The sequence below is a fragment of the Mastigoproctus giganteus genome, unplaced genomic scaffold (assembly GCF_048544385.1).
Source record: "Mastigoproctus giganteus isolate SK-2022 unplaced genomic scaffold, ASM4854438v1 scaffold_16, whole genome shotgun sequence".
NCBI classification, from domain to species: domain Eukaryota; kingdom Metazoa; phylum Arthropoda; class Arachnida; order Uropygi; family Thelyphonidae; genus Mastigoproctus; species Mastigoproctus giganteus.
Window position 1 is genome coordinate 206,360 of NW_028328293.1, and position 23,767 is coordinate 230,126.

The following is a 23,767-nucleotide window of genomic DNA, read 5'->3' on the forward strand; positions in this document are numbered from 1 at the left end:
AGAAGGCATAATTCAAATAGCAGAAGACTACTATAGAGAATTATACAAGGAGCGAGGGAATGATACCAGCAGTGGGGAAGATGGATTGCAAAGTAGCAACACATACGACATACCCGATATTCTTCCTGATGAGGTAGAACATGCATTGAAGAAAATGAAGAATCGGAAAGCCCCGGGGGAAGATGAAGTTACTGTAGAGTTGTTAAAATTGGGAGGAAGAGACATAACACAAAAACTGGCAAGGCTCTTCACAAAGTGCATTAGAAAAGGTGTGATGCCTAAGCAGTGGAATAATGCAATCATAGTTTTGCTGCATAAGAAAGGAGATAAATCGGAAATTGGAAATTATAGACCAATTAGCTTGTTATCCCATATCTACAAGTTGTTCACAAGGGTCATTACTAACAGATTAGAAAGAATACTTGATGAGAATCAACCGAAAGAGCAAGCTGGCTTTAGGACAGGATTCTCAACTATGGATCACCTTCACGTAATATCACAGCTAATGGAGAAAGCAAATGAATATAAAACACCATTATGCCTGGCATTTGTGGATTATGAAAAGGCATTTGACTCCATACAGCATAAGGCAATGTTTCGGGCACTGGAAAGACAAGGCATAGATACTCCATATATTATGATTTTGAAGAAAATATATGAGAGTGCTATATCCTTTATTAGACTAGACAAAGACAGTAGCAAATTTAAAATCGAGAAAGGAGTTCGACAAGGAGACACAATATCTCCGAAGCTGTTTACTGCTGCCCTTGAGGAAACTTTCAGAAAATTAGACTGGTCGCAGAAAGGAGTCAATGTGAACGGAGAGTACCTAAACCATTTACGATTTGCAGATGACATTGTGGTCATAAGCCACGATCCCAAAGAATTAGAGGAAAATCTTAATCAGTTATGCACAGTTAGTAAGGATTTTGGACTAAAGATGAATATGGCTAAAACAAAAGTAATGATGAACAAGTATGCCACGGAAAGGGAAATAATGATTGAAGGAGCAGTAATTGAAAAGGTGGAGTCATATACTTATCTGGGACAAGTTATTAGCTGTAATAATGATAAATGGCTGGAAGTCAAGAGAAGAATAAATTTTGGATGGATAGCATTCAGGAAATATAGTCACATACTGAAGAGCAATATCCCAGTTTGTCTGAAACGTAAAATAATGAATCAATGTATACTCCCCACCATGACTTATGGAAATGAAACTTGGGCACTCACCAAAAGAATGGAAGAGAAGCTAAGAACTACACAGCAAAGAATGGAACGAATTATATTGGGAATCAGACTGTTAGATAAGAAGAGAAACACATGGATTAGGCAGCAAACTCAAGTAAAGCCTCTACATGCAAATGGAATGGGCAAGTAAGCGTCAATGCCTTATTATGGGTGATTTCAATCTGCCTCTAATTGATTGGAGTAAATGGGAAGGAAACTCGACATGGGGAACAAAATTTTTAAATCAACTAGATGACTGTTATTTGTATCAACATGTCAGGGAAAATACTAGAGAAAAGAATATCCTAGACCTCATCATCACACATGAATCAGATGACATAACAGGGCTGACAGTAGAGGAACCAGTAGCAGGAAGTGATCACGGAGTTCTACGGTGGATGATGACGAGAGAGGTAGCAGAAGTAAAAGGCAAAGGAATGGGTTTTAATTTCAGAAAAGGAAATTACGATGCCTTAAGGTACTACATGGCCTCTATTAACTGGGTAGATATCGCGCAGAGAATGAATACAATTGAACTGTGGTACGCTTTTAAAACATTAATCACAGATGCCTTGAATGCGTATATACCATTAAAAAAAATACTCCACGAGGAGGGTTCCAAGTTGGATGACTAGTGAAGTTGCCGCATTACTTGAGCAGAAAAAGGTGGCATGGAAAGGTTATAGAACAATAAAAAGTACTGAAGCCTATAACAGCTACAAGGTGATGTGTAATAGAGCCACAGAAAAGGTTCGACAGGCAAAGGCAGTTAATGAGAAATCACTAGAAAATAGAGCAAAGAGGGGGGATAAAGAATTCTTCACATATATAAATGCCAAGAAGAGCAGGACAACTTTATGTAAGGGAAAGGGGATAGTAATAAATACACCAGGTGCCGTTGCAGATGAACTCAACAGTTATTTTGCATCGATATTTACAAATGAAAAGCCTTTTGTGGCAAAGGGAAATTGTGGGAGCGAAGTTAAAAAATATGTAATTAATGATATTGAAATTTCGCAAGATTATTTAATGAAAAAACTTTCGAGCCTACAGACCAGTAAGGCTCCTGGAGTTGATGGAATATACCCTATAATCGGCCTCCGTAGCCGAGTGGGCAGGAGCGCGAGTGCAGTAGCACACGCTCTTTGAGTAGACCGGGGTTCAAGCCCCTGACTGCTGAATACGGTCGATCTGCCAACCCGCACTGGACCAGCGTGGCAGATTATGGTCCATTTCCCTCAGCATGAATTGTTGAGGAGGCTTCCACCCTGCAGTGGGTTGATAATGGCTGCACTTTACTTTTACCCTATAATCTTAAGAGAGGCGGCAAGCGAGTGCATTGAACCATTGAGGCTAATTATGCGAGCATCATTAGACTCTGGGGAGATTCCCTTGGATTGGAAAAGTGCAAATGTATCTCCCATACATAAGGGTGGCTCTAAAAGTGAAGTTGGAAATTATCGACCTGTCAGTCTGACTTCAGTAGTAGGGAAAATCATGGAGGCAATGATCAAGGGTGGAATTCAGGATCATTTGGATCGAATTGAAATTCTCAAGGATACTCAGCATGGTTTCGTAAAGGGAAAATCATGTTTAACAAATCTGGTTCGCTATTTCGAAAGGGTCACTCACGAGCTGGATTTAGGGAATAATTTCGACATTGTTTATTTAGATTTCAGCAAAGCTTTTGACTCAGTCCCACATGAGCGGTTGCTTTATAAGCTGGAACAGGTTGGAATCACTGGGAAAATCCTTAGATGGCTAGAAGGATGGCTTCAGGGCAGGAGGCAGAGGGTTGTGATAAATGGCTATTCCTCAGATTGGGTTGATGTAAGAAGTGGGGTTCCCCAAGGATCAGTATTAGGACCACTGTTGTTTTTAATTTTCATAAACGACATTGATGAAGGGATAGAGGGCGTGATGTCTAAATTTGCAGATGATGTTAAAATTGGGAGAGTAGTTAATGATCACTGTCAAGCTGAGCTTCTTCAGAAAGACCTAGATAGACTTCAGGAATGGTCAGAAAAATGGCAGCTGTGCTTTAATCCAACAAAGTGTAAGGTATTACACCTGGGAAACAGTAATCCCAAAAAACTTATTCACTTGGTGGAGTTCAACTAAAGCCAGTACTGGAGGAAAGGGACTTGGGTGTTACGATACGGTCAGACATGAAATTCTCTGAGCATTGTAAACAGGTTGCAAGGAAGGCCCATAGTGTCCTATCAATGATCTATCGAACTTTTGCAAGTAGAGATAGGGACGTGATAATCCCATTACATAAGGCTTATGTTAGACCACACTTGGAATACTGTGTTCAAGTATGGAGACCGCACCTGAAGAAAGACATCGAGCTTCTTGAAAGGGTGCAAAGAAGGGTAACTCGCCTGGTGAGATCGGCAAAAGGGCGTCCTTATGAAGAAAGACTTCGAATATGTGGGTTGCAGAGTTTGGAAACTAGACACCTTAGAGGAGATTTGATTGAGGTGTTTAAGGCTCTGAGAGGCATCAGTAAAATGAATGAGGACAAAATTTTCAAGATTATAAATGATGCTAGAACTAGGGGACATAAATTCAAGTTACGGGGGGAAATGTTTAGATTGGATAGCAGGAAGTTCTATTTTAGCCAGCGAGTTATAAATTACTGGAATAAGTTGCCTTCATGGGTGGTAGAGGCCGACAGTTTGGGGAAATTCAAAGGTCATCTGGATAGTACTTTCGGGTAAGGGAAGCACATAGGATGATAGGTTTAATTTCCTTTTTATTTTTTTTTTATTTTATTAATTATTATTATTTAGTTATTTATTTATTTATTTTTTTTTTTTTGTTTTTATCATTGTTTTGTTCGGATTTATTTTTTTATTTTTTTTTTTTTTGGCTGGTGCAGCATAAGCCATAGGCTTTCTTGCACCATGCGGCCGTTACTAATACTAATACTAAAGGACATTCTTATCAAAACTAAAGAACTAAAATGGTCTTGGGCAGGACACATAGCTCGAAGACATGACAGATGGACTAAGAAAATAACAGAATGGTACCCAAGAGGAGCTAGAAGAAAACCTGGAAGACAAAGGTGGAGATGGATAGATGAAATTCATGAGTTTTTGAGTAGTAAATGGATGGCCAGTGCTCAAAACAGAAGGAACTGGAAAGTTGCTGGAGAGGCCTTCATCCTGCAGTGGATTGAAAATGGCTGATGATGATGATGATAATAAATACAATCCAGACGTATAGCAATCTTAGGAACATTTGTAATGATTGCAAGTAGGTAGGTCATCTTTTAAAGATGACCAATTATAGTAGTAGTAACAGCAAATGATGCAAAAAAGCAAGCTTATATAGCATCAGAAAAAAAAAAAAAAAAGATCACCCATCCGTACCCTCCAAGAATTTGTCTAGTTCTTCCTTGAATTTATTCCACTTCAAAAACAACAGTTAGAAGCCTACCTATTCTAACAATCAACCAGCTGCTGCACATCAGTTCTGCAACCATCTTTCCTCAAATTGAATTTATGCCCCCTCATGTGTGTAGTCTCAGCAAGTGGAAGAATTCCATTCACATTCAGCTTACTCAATCCATTCAAGGCTTTAAACATCTCAATCAGATCTATCTGTAGGTGCCTAGTCTCAAGCAACTGCAATTTTCACTACGCAAGCTGTTCTGGGTAAGAGCACTTTTGTTCCCTTCACCAGTCTGGTTACCCTTCTCTGCACCCAATTCAGCAGCCTCCATACAGCACTCAAGTTGGGGCTACTGTGGCCTTATACAAAAGGCCACAGTAGCCTGCTAAAACAGTTTCTGTATATTATTGACAAAACCTTGTGAGTTGTCCTGGCAATATGTCTGCACCACTGCTCAGAGAATTTCATGTCTGATTGCACAATTACCCCCAGGTCTTTAATTCTCCACGACCCTCAGTGTAGTACCACACAGTTGATAGTTACTCTAGGGTTACTGCTACCCATATGCAGTACCATGGATTTGTCAATGTTAAACTTCAACTGCCATTTCTCTGGCCATCAACCCAATTTTCATAGATCTTGTTGCAGTAGCTTGCCCTGACAACTATCATTAACTACCTTGCCATCCTTTTTATCATCTGCAAACTTAGACGTTAAGCCTGTTTTAACCTTTATCATTATCATCGATAAATACTGAAAACAACAAAGGGCCCAGCATTGAACCCCGGGGGAACTTCACTAATAACCTTAGTCCATGAAGAGTAGTGCCCATTGATAACTACACTACTCTGTCTTTTTCCACTTAATTCATCCTTTTACCACAACAGTAACTTGGCCTTAACACCACATTACTCCAGTTTGTAAAGCAGTGTTTTATGTGCAACAGTATCAAAAGATTTCCTGAAATCAAAGTATATAATGTCAAAATTATTTTTTCATCCAGTTCCTTGATCACTGCATCATAGTACCCTATCATACCAGTTAGACGAGACTGCCCCTTAACAAATGCATACTATGATTGCAGTATAATTGCATGCCTGTCCAGATTGGCTTGCATTACAACTTTAACCAGTGATTCCATTATTTTTCCTGGAACTGACATTAAACTAAAAGGCCTGTAATTCCTCGTGTCACCTTTGATTCCCCTTTATGAATTTCCCAATTCATAAAGGGGAATTCACACTTCTCCAGTCCATACTGGAAACTCCCTCCCCAATTCAAGAATGCTCTAATAATTATGGCCAAGGTTTTCTTACCTCCTTTGTTGCCTCCCTTAATATAATTGGATAATTCCATCTGCTTTAGGTGCCTTTTTTATGTCCATTTTCAACAATTTTTCCTCCACTTTCCTTTTAGTTATCACAAAGTCGTTTAGCTCCTTGTTAGAGTTGATAAACTTCTGGCATCCCCTTCCCTAAAGAATTCCTCATGTGTGAAAGTAGATGAAAAATACCTATTCAATTTGTCTACAACCTGAGCACGGTCATCAACAGTTAACCTACACACATCAAGTGGTCCAATCTGATTCAACCCCTTCCTTTTGTTAATATAGGCATAGAAGCCTTCTGTTTTTCTTTGCAAGAGACTTCCATAATCTGTCTTGACCTAGCCTCCTTTGTGACTTGATTACAGAGGTAGAGCTGATGGTAGATATAAATTAGTATCTACCATATAATTTATGGTAGATACTTTCATAAGTATCACCCTTATGAAAGTAAAAGCCTTTTCCTTTACACTTGACAACAGTTATATCATTAATTAAATTCCATATTAGTTTGCTGTAATCACTGCCACCCAGTGGGCTTTTACCTGCAGATTCTTAATGCTGTTGTTTGTTTGTGGGCTTCATGGCACAAGGGCAACATTGTCATAATGCACCTAACTATGGTAAAGTTCAATGTTCTATTTTTTTATCATGTGGATTGCAGTTGAAGTTTAGAGTGGGTTATAGAGTTATATCTGTTTGAGGAAAATAAAGATTTTTTCCACGTGTTGTATATCTGCTAGGAGATGAGCAATAATCAGTGTGTTCATTGCAGAAAATGAGGCAAAGAGTATGTTGTTCACTGTTGTAAATAGGACAATCAATGAGTATATGCTGGACTGTAAGATGAATGTTGCAGCTTCTGCACTGTGGTGGGTCAGTGGCTGCAAGCAGATAAAGTTGTGTCACGTGTGTGTGGCCTCTCCATAATCAGGCTAATATGACTTCTTCATGTCAGTTCTTACATATACTGGACTTCCATGGTTTGAGATCTTTATTTATACAGAGAAGCTTGTATAAAACTTGTATATGACTCTGCCATTGTTCAAGACAGTTTCTTTATAATGTACTTGTAGTCAGATGTAGTAAGGGATTGGTCTATAGGGTCAGTAGCAGTTTTGGCAGTTAGGTTGGTACAATCGGTTCCAGCAATTCCAATGTGACCAGGGATCCAACAAAAGAGAACTTGTTGCTTCTGGTTTTAACTTAAGTGGTTATCATTCTTCATATTCTGTTGTACAGCTTGGATAGAACTAATGGAGTCTGTATACATAACATTGTGCAATATGGTTGTTGAGAGTGTGTTTAAGGATATGTGGATAGCACAGAGTTCTGCAATATAGCTGCTACATTCAGTAGGGAGTTTCTCGGATACGGTAATTTTGGGAAATAATGCTGCTAACCAACATGATTGTCGGTTTTAGACCCATCTATGTAGATTGGTGTGTACTGGGTTCTCAAGTGTGGCATGTATTTGCAGTATGTTCTGTTGGGACATGTTTTCACCAGGCTGTGAATAAAAGGTTGCACAGCGGTATATGATATGTCCAAGATGAGATTTTATGAGAGGCAGCAGAGCTGTATCTTACTAAGGTCAATTTGCTAGTCAGTCTGCAGTGAGAAAAGACATATCCCAATTGGTGGGTTTATAGATGGCTAAGCTCTGTAAAGGTTTCCCCATTTAGGAGAGAAAAGTCCATTCCAAGTGGAGTGGTTTAGATGCCCTTTGAGTTTTGCTGCATAGTTTAATAAAAGCATTTGTCTGTTCATGTGCCTCAGTGTATAGGGCTCAGAACTGTGATATATAGTATGCCCCGGTACAGTATCCTGCAAGACGAAGAGCACTGTGGCCTGTACAGGATCAAGCCAGCATAAAACACTTGGTCTAGACTACAGAATCATAGTCTAGCCGGACCATATTAATGCATGGTACAAATGTAGTAGTGGGTAACGGTCGGCTCCCCACGTTAGCTTTTTTAAGACTGGTAATCCGGAGCATTTTATAGTTCAAGTAAGGTGAGTTTTTGGTCAAACATCACACTAAGAAAACGGACATTATGGACTACTGGTATGACTTGATTTTCTAGTTGAAGTTCCAGGCATGTATACAGACGGGCCTTGATTAACGCGATTAATTCGTCCCGCAAGCGCATCGCGCAAAGCGGAAATGCGTTAATCGAATATAATAACCAATAGGAAAAATTATAATTGGTCCTTGACCTTCTGGAATGTCCATAAAGAATTTTAAAAATACCTTTTAAATAACTTTGTAATTGTATATAATGTAAAAGATAATGAAAATAATTATGGAATTAAATGTTTATTGCATAAAACAGCGGTTCTTAAACTGTGTGCCGCGGAATATTTTAAATTTTCGAGGGAAACACAGCGATACTCGACATCTGTCGGACACCCCGCGAACTACTAGCTCAAGGTAGTTCACAGTTTCAGCATTTCTTATTAAGTTGTTTGGACCTAACTACTAAACGAAACTGTTAGGTATTTCTTTTGGTCTGGGTACGCCTTGAAAAAATTACTGAGACATTAAATGCGCCGTGAACCTCTGACATAAAATACACAATGAAGAAATTACTGTTGCGGAAATATTTTAACAGTGTTGACTTTCTCTTTTCATCAATCAATTTCCGATAGCCGACAACAATCTTCTCTGGGCCCTGGTGAAATAAATATCACAGAGAACATCAAACCTTTTGTTCGAGGTTCCATGCGATATGAAAGATTTCATCTAATTCTTTTACCGTTATCTCCTTCGTGGTAACATTTTCATCTGGCTCATTTAAAAATTTGAACTTTTAAATGCAAGTCTGCATTGACTTTATTAGCAGGAGACAAACACGTCTTCTTCCGATGGTTGATGGAACACACCGAGGCGGGCAGCAGGCAAACGTTTGTTTATTGACCGTATGACTCGCGGTAAGCTTAACGTGCGATTCAAATCTTTTTCAACTATTGCATAAAAAAAAAAAAAGCGTTTACTGGAAATTTGCATCATGTAAAGTGAAAAGTGGTATCATTTTTCAAATAGCATTAAACTGAATATCGCGTTAATCGAACTCGCGTTATGCGAGGCCCAGCTGTATAGGTTATGCTTCCTACAGAAGTGTATCCCCAATTGTTTTTTGGTGCAAGAGGCAAAATCATTTGTTTTGGGACCATTTAACTATTTTGTTGAATGCACCTTTCATCTGTCTTTCTACCATTTGCATATTGGGCAAATAGCAGGCGATACTGAAGTCATCGACATACAGTGAAGTGGATACTGTTTGTGGTAGGTCCTGTGTTATTGAATTCATTATTATATTAAACAGGGTAGCATTTAACAGTGATCCCTGCGGGACTCCTTCCTGGATAAACTTTGAAGGTAAGTGGTCGTGAACTCTAACTTGAAATGAGCAGTGGTGTAGGAAATTTCTGATAAACTGTGATAGGTGTCTGCGTAATCCCTGATCGTATACGTTTTGCATTATACCATATCTCCAAGCAGTGCCAAAGGATCATGGCAAGGTGTTCTTTCTGTATGAAGGCATCATGGATGTTTCTTTCTGTCTTAATCAAAAACGTCAAGAGTGGATCTACCACCACGGAAGCCACATTGCACTGGATTTAGGAGGTCATTTCAAGCTAGAAACCAGAGTAGCCAGGCGTTGTTAATTTTTTTCATGACCTTGCTCATACAGCTGGTGAGAGCAATAGGTCAATAATGTTGTTTTGTAGGATCTTTTCCTGGTTTTGGAAATGCCAAAACATAAGCAGGGTGCCATTTGTTGGAGAAAGTATTTTCCTTGAATATTCTGTTGTAGAGGAGTAACAGTATCTTGAGGGAAGGGTTCAGTAAGTTTTGCTATCATGATGTAATGTATTCTATCTGGCCCTGCTGCACTGAGTTTAGTAGGGGGTAGAGCGTGATACAACTCACACTGCAAAGGGAAGACTGTAGACTATACAGAGCACTGGATCCTGATTCGAAATTGATTAAGTGTTTTTCAGCTTGTGCTTTTTGTACATGAAAATGTGGAGAGTATGATGTTGTACTGAGATTTCCATGAACGATCTACCCACAGTGTTTGCAATCTCTTCTGGTTTTGTAATATCATAGCCATCGACAGCGAGCATGGTGACAGTTGGTGTATGGTGTTTTGTGTACATTCGCTGTATTTCAGCCATATTGTTTGGGTTTTTGTCATTCTTGTAATTGTGGAAGCAAAATGCCCCCATGCTTGCCTTTTGCTAGTTTGGCCTTTGCCCTTGCCTGTTTAAAGCAGATGAGGTTTGCTCTATAATAAAATAGTTTTATAATGATTAATAAGAGATAGTAGACTGCTTCTATGATTGTTCATCCATGAAACAAAAATTAAATTTTGCTGACTACTCAAGTCAAGCAGCATGTGTACACTGCACAGAGAACTTCATGTCCACCCGTATTATAATCTCCACTCCCTTTCTCCCTCTATTGTTTTTAATTAATTGTCTTAAGTTAATTGAGGATTACTATTCCCCAAGTTTAAGATCATGCATTTTACTGCATTAAAACATAGCTGCCAATTTTCTGATCATTCTCAATTCACCTATATAAGTTGTCCTGAGAGAGCACTGATCATTAACCCGCCCCTCCCAATTTTAACATCAACTGAAAATTTTGACACTTTCTCTCCCTTCACTGAAGTCATTTAAGAAAATCAGAAATAACAGTGTTCCCAGGACAATCCTTGGGGGAACCTTACTATTAATATTCAGCACCATGTTAAATGCTGTCACTTTTTATTACCCTATTAGCTGCTAAAACAGTTTTCCCTGTGACTGGTAGTAATTTCAGCGCTTATATTCTTTTCACTTCTCTGCTTCCTTCCATGAAGGAGGCAGAGAAACAAAAAGCATTCGGATGGTCTAGTGCAAGATTACACTTGCACTTTCTGACAGTACTTGTATGCAACTTTGAATTAAAGGTTGTATACAAGTACTGTCAGAAAGTTTAATCTTTGATCATTACCACATGCTGTTACATGATAAAGAGGACATCTGCTATATTAGTCTGCTTTTCAAGTTAAACATTTCACATAGTATAAAAAACCTTACAGGAATCCTATTGTCTCAAAACTTTATACATGTTGGACAGACAATTTGTGCATTTGATAATCGGTAATATTCATATCGTAATCTTTTTAATTCTTTTTCGATTTTTGATCTGATGGTGGGAGTAGGATTTTTTCCTATTCACAATAGGATTTCATAATAAGTTAGCATTTGATTTTATGAATATTAGCGGGTCTCGAATATTTCACATGAAAGAATTATGAATATGTAATGGAGAAGCTGAAATGTCAGCACAAGTCATCTTAAAATGTCTGGTGTCGCACGAAAAAGGAGAAAATCATAAATCTTGTGCTGTTTTTTCGGTAATATTACAGCAAGAAATCTAAACTTTGTAGGCATTAGAGATAATTAAGTTAGGTTATCTGAAAAAAAATCAAAGATATATCAACAGGATAGAGCACTCTTTCACTTCTCCTCATTTATCTTTCTAAATAACAAATTCTCTGATCAATGGACTGAAGAAAAGACCAACTTAAACTTCAGCCAGAGAGAATTGTCAGCATAGCCCAACAAAATGAGCAAAATATGGATGAGGTGCATGGGAGGAAGATACACCAGTTCAATTAACCATATTATCCTGCAAATACTATCCAATACCTGAGTGAGTTTAAATTCAAACGTGATATATATCATGCCAGAAGTTGTACACACAATGCAGTTTATTAACTAATAAAATAAGTAGAATTTTCATTACAGAAAATATATTATTTGTTAAAATACGAGTTCATCCATGAAACAAAAATTAAATTTTGCTGACTACTCAAGTCAAGCAGCATCCTTCCATTTCTAATTTATAACGGAAGTGCTTCCCTCTCCAACCCAAAAGAAACTTCTGAAAGAAACTTCTCTAAATGATAAAATCTTCTGTTATATTAGTAGCGGCAAATTATGCAAGGAGGCAAGCGTGTACAGCATTGGCCACCCACACACACCTAATCTGTCCATCCATTTAATAATTTTTCTAATTCTCCCTTAAATTTATTCAAACTACCTACTTCCACAACACCAGATGATAGTTTGTTCCAAAAATCCATTACTCTCTAGTTGCAAGCAACTTTTCATGCATTGGTCTTTTTTCAATTAAAGTTTATTCCCTTATGTGTGTAGTCCTAAAAAGAATAAGGATACTTAGTATCTTTTCCTTTCTCATTTAGTTCACTCAATCCATTATAAACACTACAATCAAGTCTCTACACAGGTGTCTACTTTCCAAGTGCTGCAATTTGCAGAACTGTACTCTTATGTAGTAAGAGTACCCTTTTATGTTCTCTCTCTCTCTCTCTCTCTCTCTCTCTCTCTCTCTCTCTCTCTCTCTCTCTCTCTCTCTCTCTCTCTCTCTCTCTCTCCACCCATTCAAAGAGATCCTTATCCTTCTAAAATGGCTTCCAGTATTATATGTAGTACTTACAATGTGGTAACCTGACCACTGCTTTACTACATGGGTTAATCACCTTCTTGTCCCTGCTGGACAAATTCCTGTATATCATTGACAAAATCTCATGGGCTGTAACTATCAGCCTGTGTGAACCACTCAGAAAACTTCATGTTAGACTGATAACCTTAGATCTCTCATTCTCTACACCTTCAAGTAGTATCACCTAATTGGTATGTTATTCTGGGATTACTACTTACCTTACATTTATCACTTCAGTGCTTATTGCACCTTCTCAGCTCATCTGCCAAATTATTCCAAGTCTTGTTGCAGTAGTTCTGCCTTGATTCTTGTCATTCATCACTCTGCCAACTTTTCTACAATCTGCAAACTTAAAGCGTGATATGCCTTCATCAATATCATTAATAATTACTGTAAATAGTGAAGTGGCTAAGCACTGAACCCAGAGAAACTCCATTAATTTAGTTCAAGAAGAGCAGTGTTCCATTTATAACCATCCTCTGTCTTTTGCCACTCAACCTATCCCATTATCCACAGCAGTAACTTGCTCCCCAGAGCTACACTACTCCAATCTGTACAGCAGTCTTTCACAAGGAACAGTATCAAAAGTTTTATCGAAACCAAAATATATGATGTCAATAATATTATTTTTTGCACCCAGTTATTTATTTTTATTTATTTATTTTTTTTTTTTTACTGCATAATAGCTAATCAGGCTGGCCACACCACATATCCCATTAACAAAGCCATGCTATGATTTTTATAAAACTTGTTTCTCTCTTGATGTTGCATTCCTGTCAAGATGATCCTGCACTGCTTCTTTAATCATTGACTGCACTGTTTTCTCTAAACAGAAGACAAGTTTCCAAATCTGCAGTTACAACCTTCCCCTTTGTGAATAGGAGAAACATATGGGCATTTGAATATCTACAGGGACTTCCCTAAATCCAAGAATACTCTTCTCATAATTAGAGCTAAAGGTTTTCTGTTCTTTTAATATAATTGGATAAATTCCATAAGCCACCTTTTTTTCCATGAACCCCATGGAGTACATAATGAGAACCTTGTCAATCAATTTGGAGAGGATGTGCAAAGCTCATGGGGTAAAATTTTTTTCAGTGTGGTCTGTGCTTGTTAATAAGAGTGTTTCTATGGGGATGGGACACACTTAAATAGAAGGGTGAAAGAGTATTTTTGTTGATGCTATCAAAGCAGGGTTAGGTGTGTCTGAAAATTGCTAGTTGGGGGAGAGGTTACACAGACTAATAGATTAACAATAGCCATAGTGATTCCTGCAATGCTTCTATAAGAATATTCTACAGCTTGGAAAGTAAGATGTCAGAGGTTTCAAGGCCTGCTTGGGGGGGGGGGCAGTCCTTGTGAAACAAGCAAATATATACAGGCTGTGTTAGGATTACTAAGAGTAAAAACTTTTGCAGGTATACTTGTATGTACACTATATATAAGGACATAAGTATATCACACTGTGTATCAGTCAGATATAAGTTATTCAGAATTTGAATATGGGAAATACAAAGTATGTGAGGGATGTATGCTCTTAGTTAAGAAGCACATAAAATCTAAGGCAGTGCATCCAGTGGTTATGGGTGGCCAGTACAATTTTAAGTCAGTTTCTAATGTTGGTGATAATGTTGGCAACATTGAGTCGGTTCCTAATGTTGGTGATAATGTTGGCAACATTGAGCCGGTTCCTAATGTTGATGATATTGAGTCAGTTCCTAATGTTGGTATGACATAAGCACTGAAAAAAGAAAAATGAGTAGGAGTGTTCTTAGGTCTAACAATTGCAATGAATATAAGAGACAGCTGTACAGACATACAGAGTGGGCCAGTAAACCAGAATGTCTTATAACAGGGCATATTAACTTTCCAAATAGTAAATAGACCTTGTGGGTTGGTTGTTCACATAGTAGCAAGAATTTTTGTGAATTTACTGGATGACTGCTTAATACACCAGCATGTTAAGAGGCAACAAGAAAGCAATACTCTTTAACTGATTATCAGCAGTGATCACAATATATTAATCTAAGATTTATTTAAAGATGTAACTACTGTTAATGGAAAACAGAAGAGCTTTGCTTTTGTAAAAGGACTACAGTGGTCTCTGACAGTTTTTAAACTCTATGCAGCGGGACCAATGATAAAGCTAAGAGCAAATTCTAAATAGAAAGTATTCAGGGATGCAATTGTAAGAGCTACCAGACTTTCTATGACAGTTAAGAGACACTTTGAAGGTGCTTAGACCTAAATGGATGTCAGAAGGACTGATCAGACAAATAGAGACAAGCAGAATGCCTAAGATTCATATAAATTATGAGGTGACACAGAAGCCTATGGTAGATATAAACTAGCCTGCAATTGAGTCACAAAGGAGATTAGGCAAGCCAAGAAAGATTGTGAGAAATCTTTGGCAAAGAAAAACAGCGAAGACTTATATAAGTCTTATACTTATGTAAACACTACAAGGAAGGGAATGAATCAAATCGTTCAACTTGATATCAATGGTTTAACTGTTAACGATGCTACTTAGATTACTGACAAACTGAATGGGTATTTTGCATCTACATTCATACATAAGGAATTTTTTATGGATGGGGATGCTAGAAGTGACTCAATTTCTGGCAGGGAGTTGAATGATTTTGTGATTACTAAGAGGAAAGTGAAGGAGAAATTGTTGAAACTAAACAAAAAAAAAAAAAAAAAACTGGAGTGGATGGAATCTATCCAGTTATATTAAGGGAGGCAGTAAAAGAGAAGCAACCTTTAGCCATGATTATGAGAACATCCTTCGATTCAGGGGAGATTCCTACGGACAGGATATGTGCAAATGTATCCCTAATTCACAAAGGGAGACATGAGTGATTACAGACCTGTTAGTTTGACTTCTGTTCCAGGGAAATTAATGGAATCACTAATCAAGGAAGGAAGTAATGAAGAATTATCTAGACAGTATTACAATTATACTGCAGTCACAGTATGGATTTGTTAAGGAGCAATTTTCCTTGTCTGATTGGTCAGACAAGAGAAAAGGTAAGAAATGAGAGAACTAGATGCAAAAAATAATTTTAACATCACATACTTGGATTTCAGAAGGGCTTTTAATACTGTCACATATAAAAGACTGTTATACAAATGGTGCTGGGGAGCATGAGTGGAAAACTGTTGCTATGGATGGCTGAATGGAAGAAGAACGAGTGGTTATCAATGGGCACTGCTCTTCCTGGATTAATGTTATTAATGGAGTCCCCCAGGGCTCGATGCTGGGCCCAGTGTTATTTTTTGTATTTATTAATGATATTAATGAAGGCATATTAGGATTAATGTATAAGTTTGCAGAGGATACGAAGGCTAGCAGGGTAGTTAATCAAAGTAATTAGGGTATGCTACTATAACAAAATCTACACAAATTAGGCAGATTAATTGAGAGTTGGCAATTTAACAATGCAAGGTACTTTTTCTATTGGGAGCAGTAATCCCAGATTAATGTACTAGATGCATAGTACCACACTGAGGACGACAGAAAATGAAAAAGATCTGGGGTTAATTGTGCAGTCAGGTATGAAGTTCTCTGAGCAGTGTAGACAGGTTGTCAGGATAGCTCATCAGGTTTTGTCAGTGTTAAACAGTAATTTTGCCAGCAGGGACAAAGAGGTAATTATCCCAACGTATAAAGCAATGGTTAGACCAAATCTTGAATACTGCATATAGGTCTGGAAGCCTCACTTTAGGAAGGATGTGGAGAACCATTGGAATGGGTACAGAGAACAGCAACAAGATTGTTGAGGGAAGCGAAAGGGTGCTCTTACCAGGAAAGGTTTCAGATTTGCAAGTTTTCAGCATTTGGAGACCAAGCACCTGCAAGGAGCTCTGATCATGGTGTTCATGGCCCTGAATGGATTGAGTAATCTTGGTGCTGATGGTTTTTCCCTCTTTCTCAGACTACACACAAACACAAGGGGGCATAAATTCATATTTAGGAAGAAGGGTTGTAGAGCAGATGTGTGGAAGTTTGCCTTCAGCCAGGTGGTTGATTGTTGGAACAAACTTCCATCTGGTTTTGTTAAGGTGGGCAGCTTGAATAAGTTCAAAAAAGAACTAGATAAACTATTAGAAAGGATCGACAGGTTAAATGCGAAGTGTTGTTTTTTTTTTTTTTTTTCTTTTCTTTTTTCTGATGCTGTACAAGCTTGCTTTCTTGCATTATTTACCACTACTAATAATAATCTCTAATCTACAGGGATCTTTCCTAAACCCAAGAATACTCTCATAATTATGGCTAAAGGTTTTCTGCTTCTTTTAATATAACTAGATAAATTCCATGAGCTCCAAGTATCTTATTTTGAGCTTCAACTTTTTTTTTTTTTTTTTTCATTACAAAAGGTTAGCACAATGGGATATAGCTTGCTATTGCTTTGATTCTGTAACAACTATCATAACAGTTATCACAAAGTCATTTAGCTCACAGTTATAACTTAATGTACTTCTGGTATTCTCATCCCTAAAAACTTCTCTGTGGGTGAATATCTGTGCAAAATATTTATTTATCTCAACAAAAGTTAAAATATTTCCAGAAAATATTACTTACATTTGTTTACCACTAAAAATAAGCCTCTGTTGGGCTGGGGGTATTCCTTCCTTTTCTTCCACCCTTTCTTTTATCCTCTCTACCTATTGAATTTAAGAACAATGAAATTAGTATATGTATAGCTGTCAGCTTTTGATAGCTTGATCTCCAGCAGCTTTTTAAAATTTTAAAAAGCTGGAGATCAAGCAATTGTACGCAGGAGGAAACCAGAAGATTGTTGGGTCAAAACAAGCAAAAAATTGGGTTTTTGAAAAAAAAATAAATAAAAAAAAAATAACCCAAGAGCAAAACAGATTTTTCAAAATTAAATTTTGCTAAATACAGTAGGGCCTCGACTTACAATGACATGGACATCCGATATTCTCTGGAACCGATATTCCATCCATAGGATCTTTTATTTCAAGGACCGATGATTTTCAGACCCGTGGTGCATGAAACATCACTCATACGATTGTTCTCAACCAATTAGCGTCTTTGTTATTGAAAAACAACATTATCATTCAACGTGTGGTGCACGGAACATCACTCATACAATGGAAACTTCAAGCTACATCAACCAGCGTCAGTGTCAGTGCTGTGCGCTTTCAAGACTTTAAAGCCAGCAGAGGTTGGTTCGAGCGCTTCAAAAAAAAAAAAAAAAAAGAGGGCAAATATCAAAGAGTTGAAAGGCATGGGGAGGCATCCAGTACTGACAATAAAGCAGCTGAGGCCTTTAAAATTGAATTCCAAGAGTTAGTTGATCAGGAGGGTTATCTTCCCCAGCAGGTTTTTTAACATTTACGAAATCGGCCACTTCTGGAAGCGAATGCCCAGGAACACGTACATCACTAAGGATGAGGCTAGTTTACCTGGGCATAAGCCTAGGCTCACTCTTCTGTTGGGTGCCAATGCCTCTTAAGATTTTAAGCTGAAGCCTTTGCTTGTGTATCACTTTAATACCCCCATAGTATTTAAAAAACAAAAAGTCAACAAATGCATGCTGGGAGTGTTTTGATGCAGTAACAAGAAGGCCTGGGTTACAGGATATGTCTTCAATGAATGGGAGCTTGATGGTTTCTGTCCTTGAAGAGTTATCTTGAGAAAAATAAGCTTCCTGTGAAGGCACTGCTCCTGCTGGATAATATGCCAGGCCATGATCCCAACCTTGTTCAATCTTTTCAGGTACAATCTGACTTTGTTCAAGTCAAATTTTTGCCACCCAATATCACTCGAGTAATTATAAATGGATACTGTTCTTCTTGGACTAGTGCTAGTAAAGTCCCCCAAGTTCAGTTCTGTGGGCTCCTTTCTGTTTACAGCATTTATTAATGATATTGATGAAGGTATATCAAGCTTAGTAGTTTGTATATAATACAAAGGTTGACAGTTGGTTAATGACAGGAATAAAGGCCTTCATACTCCACAGCAAGACTTATAAAAATTAGGCAGTTGTACCGAGAAGTGGCAACTGAAATTTAGCATTGGTATATTCTATAGGAGCAGAACATAATATTAGTATACTCTGTTTTTTTCTCTCTATCTCTTTTAGAGACAGAGAAAAAAAAAAACTACCACACTGTCACAGAACATGGTAATTGTAAGTGTCACAGCCTGTACATTTATTTATATTAGCATGTATAAGTTTTACTTACTGCCAAAGTAATGTGTACAAGTTCCTATCTAAAAATATTAAAAGTAGGTACAGTGGGGCCCCAACGTCTGATGGTAATTTGTTCCAAAACCCATTGTATGTTGAAAACATTGTAAGTTGAAACCAGTAATACACTGATTTCCTGTAATTTGTCTAAACTCTTGACAGGTGACCCCAAGAACACATATAATGGGTATTTCTGACATGTTATACTTGATTTTTGCATTAAAAATGAGTTAGAAAACAGGCCTTGAGCGTGGGCTGCATATCACTATAATTTCTAGTAATTACCAGCAGACTGGTTTAAGCTGAACTTTACTAAAATAAATAAATAGATATATACATAAATAAAGTACTAAAACAGATATAAAATAAAAGCGTTAAAATATATATAAGTAAAAAGCTATAAAATAGAAGCTTTCGGGGTAGGGTGTCCCTTTGTCAGCTAGTTCGGTGTCTGAGCATATATATATACAGTAGAACGTCAGTTAACTGGAATAATTTGAAAGGCTGATTTTTCTTCTTTTTATTAATGGTAGTAATTGAGACAAATATTTATTATGCTATGAGAGTATTTATATCTGTTTTTTTATGTCGTATATATGGTGAAATGTTGGATTAGGACTAATGGGTTTTCTTGGAAACCATGAGTGATAAAACAGTTTAGTCATTTGCTTCCATGAACCCAATTTCCTGACATATTTTCTTCTCTTTATTTCACATTATGTTGAGTTTAGTTCAGATTCGGTAAGAATAATATCGGCCCGAAACTGTGAGATTTATTATCTTTCTCGGTAAAATGTCAATGAAAAGAAACGGCACTGAAATGAGCAGAAAACCAGGAAGAATGCAATATAATCAAATTGATATTATTAAGGAACTTGACAGATTTAGCAGAAAAAAAAAAAAAGTCACAACAAACGAAACAAAAAAACAATTGAACATTTTAAAAGATTACTTTAAAATTTTTTCCACATAAAATTTGCTGTAAAATACCTATCTGAATATACATACGTAAATTGCAAATTTTGATGTATAAATTATTATTATTTTTTAATTAAATAATTTTTTTTAAAGCTATTTAAAGTCTTTTTCTTTTACCTTAATACATTGTAACAGAATTTAATTTTACCTTACGTTCGATTATTCGGAAAATTTTGCTACCTGAAGAGGTCTAATAATAATTATTCCAGATAACTGACACTCTACTGTATATACATTGGGCAAAATAACAAACTGGGCATGATCATTAAAAATGAGTGTTTTATAAAAATTTAATAAATAGTTACAAAACAACTTAAAATAAAAAAAAACAACCAAATTAGCATTTACTTAAACTTGAAGTGCAGGACTAATGAAATCAATGATGACATAATGGTGGTTGGACTAGATCAGGCATCTTTTCAGTCTTTTGCTGCTACTGGCAAAGAAACTGTCCAAAGTGGACTGTTTTTGATGATTTTTTTTTGTAGTTTTCTGAAGTAAGAAATGACTTCATCTTCCATTTGCACATCATCAATTCAGTGTTTTTATGTTGGTGTGTTTTTTAGCACTTCTCTTCAACACTCCCAACAAGAAATGACAGTCTTTAACTCTTCAGCTGACACTTTTTAGGTGTCTTCTTGTTCTTCCTCTTCCTCTCCAGTGTAACTCTCCGTAATTTTCTCCAACTCTTGTAGCTCCTCTGTTGTTAGCTCACACCCATGAGCGTAAATAAGGTCCTCTACATCATTTTTGTCAACCTCCAGGCCCATTGATTCACCAAGAGTGACAATATCATTTGTCAAAGCATCATCCTTTTTAAATCCATCAAAGTTATGGATGATTAAAGGCCAGATATTTATCCAGGCTGAATTGAAGCACCAGGTGAAACATCATTCCAAGAACTTATGATCAGCCTCACACAATCCAGGAGGTTGAACTGCGACCTCCAAAAACTTTTGAGAGCGACAGCATTTTCACTATACGTCGCTGCAAAGCAACTTGCAAATATTTTCTTGGTATGGATTTTCGACGTTTGCATCGCTTGCTGGTCCATTGGTTGAAGAAGAGGAGTGATATTGGGTGGCAGAAATTTGACTTGAACAAAGTCAAAATGTGCCTCAAGAGATTAAACAAGGTCGAGATCATGGCCTGTTATATTATCCAGCAGGAGCAGTGCCTTAATAGGAAGCATATTTTTCTTAAGGTACCTCTTCAGTGAAAGACAGAAAACTTCAAGCACCCATTCACTGAAGACATCTTGTAACCCAGGCCTTTCTGTTACTGCGCCAAAACATCTCAGCATGCCTTGTTTGACTTTTTATTGTTTAAATACTCTGGGGATGTTAAAGTAATACACCAACAAAGGGTTCAGCATAAAATCTAGGTATTGGCACCCAACGGGAGAGTGAGCTTATCTTTCATTGGCTTATGTCCAGGTAAACTAGCCTCATCGTTAGTAACGTACATTTTAAAACCTGCTGGGGAAGATAACCCTCTTGATCAACAAACTCTTGGAACTCAATTTTTTAAGGCCTCAGCTGATTCTTTATCAGCACTAGATGCCTCTCCATGCTTTTCAACACTTTTGATATTTGTCCTGTTTTTGAAGCATTCGAACCTCTGCTGGCTTTAAAGTCTTCAAAGTGCATAGTACTGCCACTATTTCATGGAACTTTAAGCTTCAGATCATCATAGTTCTGCTTAGCATATTTGCAGATAAACTGTCTAGGCACTGTGTCACTCTTCATTCTGCTTTTCCCTAATCCATATTAAGAAAAGCCTTTCCATTTCCACAATAAAGTCTCTTCCCTTATGCACCAATGTAGAATCATCACCAACTTTAACACTCTTTGGAATATCCCTTTGTTTAACTATTGTAGAAACAGTCGAATGAGGGAAACCATACTCGCATACTAATGAATTAATTTTTAATGCTTCTTCGTGTTTTTTTTTTTTTTTTAATCTCCTGCTTCATTTTAATGGAAATTTTATTCTTAACTTGTTTTAGGATCTATGGTTATTTAATTTCATATTTAATTAATTAATTTAAAATTAACCACAATTAATTATAATTAACAAAAACACACTGCTTATACACTGAACAAACACATCAAACAGAAGATAAAGAATAAAACATGGGAATGTTGTTGTTGAACAATAACAAAGACATTAATTGATTGAGAACAATCGTACGAGTGATGTTCCATGGGGCACACGTCTGAAAATTACCACTTATGCATCGTTCCAACTACATCGGTTCCTGCAAATATCATCAGTCCTTAAAATAAAAGATCTTATAAAAGGTAAATCGGTTCCTGATAATACTGCATGTTGATGTTATCGGAAGTCAAAGTAACATAGAAGTTTCTACCTTAGAATATTATCAGAATGTATACAGGAGTGATAATTTTCTGATTTAATGAAGTATTGCATATAAATTAATTAATGTAGAACTTAATGTTACATACAATATTCTAACAGTGGAACGTAGTGCTGTTAACTAGAAATGTAAAAAGGAAAAGTAATACTGAAATTAATTAATTAATTTTTGTCGTATTCCCTCTTAACATAAAATTATCACTTTTGCAAAGAACGATCCTTCCCTTTTCACATTAACTAATGATTTCTGCTTCCAAACATTAAGAAAATTCATCAATAAACATTTGTTCACCTAAGAATGCAGAATTGTTTTTAATTACCACTCTTCTAAAACAAAAGGTAACATTGACATGTACCATCCAGAAACTATAATGATTTAAATGGAATAGCCATTTAAACAGAAATTACAATAAATAACCATATAAAATCACCATACAGAATAACTATATAAAATCAGCAATTACCCAGTTGCTGATTTTGAACATGTTAGCATAAATGCAAGGGAAATAGAGAACATAATAAAACAAGGGCAGAGCTTAGCAATATAAATAGCAATAATATAAACATGAAATTTATATCATTGTCAAAACTATAAAAAATAAATAAATAAAATAAGATAATGAACATTGGGAGCCTGTAAATAATAGATGTTTTTACAGGCTCCCAATGTTCACTATCTTATTTTATTTATTATTATTTTTTTTTAGTTCTGACACTCACTACTTAATTATAATACACATTCGTAGCAGTGTGTAAATAATACAATCTAATCATTAGTGAGCTGTTACTAAAGGAAAGAACTGCTACCACTTGCACAGAGTTTTTCAGATTACCACAAAGGTAATCACAAAATGAGCATACAGTTTTCAGAGGATATATGAATTACAAGAGGTATTCCATTTTACTTCATATTACGTGAAGCAGAAATTGGCTAGAGCAAAAAAGAATGATAACGATGAAAGTGTAGTGCATTTAATGATTTGAATTGGTAACTAATACAATTTACACTAAAAAATGACCTTTTAGGGAGTTATATAGCAAAAATTTGAACTTCCGAGGTCGTGGAATGAATTACCAAAAAAACAATGTGTTATTGGGTTCACATTACGATATTTTTGCGATACGATGGTAACGGATTAATTTCGTAAAGCAGGGTACACTGTATTGTATAGCTACGTACATGCTTTGGAATGTGCTATTTATGAATGTTTAACATTCATTTTTTGCAATTAATGTTCATATTTTTTTTTGATTTTGTTGATACTTGATACCTGGAAAAAAAAAAAAAAAACACCTCTTAAACCCGGGAACTCATAAAGTGAGCACTGCCTGTACGGTGTTTGTATGTGTCTGAGAAAAATCCAAATATTTATACATTTTTATGTGTAGGATTTAGGGCTAAGAAGCCTCAGACTATGGAAAGATTTTACTGTCATAAGTGAATGCATTAGCATCATTTATACACATAGCAGACCAACTGAAGTTGTGCAGTGGCACTATTACATAATATCTTATACTTTGAATAAGTAACATTTCCCCAGATTAATGTACTAGTGAAGTGGTCAGGAGGGGAGTGCAGTAGCACATGCTCTTCGAGTGGACCAGGGTTCAAGCTTGTGACTGCTAAATGCAATTAACATTTGTATTAATTGATTTATTGTAAACTCCACTGACCTGATGGTTGTGCCAGAGTATAAACAAGAACGGTTT

General features: G+C 36.7%; 1 protein-coding gene across 2 annotated transcripts in view; it reads right to left on the reverse strand.

The window, feature by feature from the left end:
- The window catches only part of Nedd8 (Nedd8 ubiquitin like modifier), a 122,465-nt gene that overhangs the window by 20,969 nt on the left and 77,729 nt on the right, over window positions 1-23,767 (reverse strand). For both annotated transcript variants that reach the window (XM_090389427.1, XM_090389426.1), the window contains one exon: window positions 17,065-17,147. In XM_090389427.1, coding sequence (XP_090245553.1) covers window positions 17,065-17,147 — 83 coding nt within the window. The remainder of the gene's footprint in view (window positions 1-17,064; window positions 17,148-23,767) is intronic.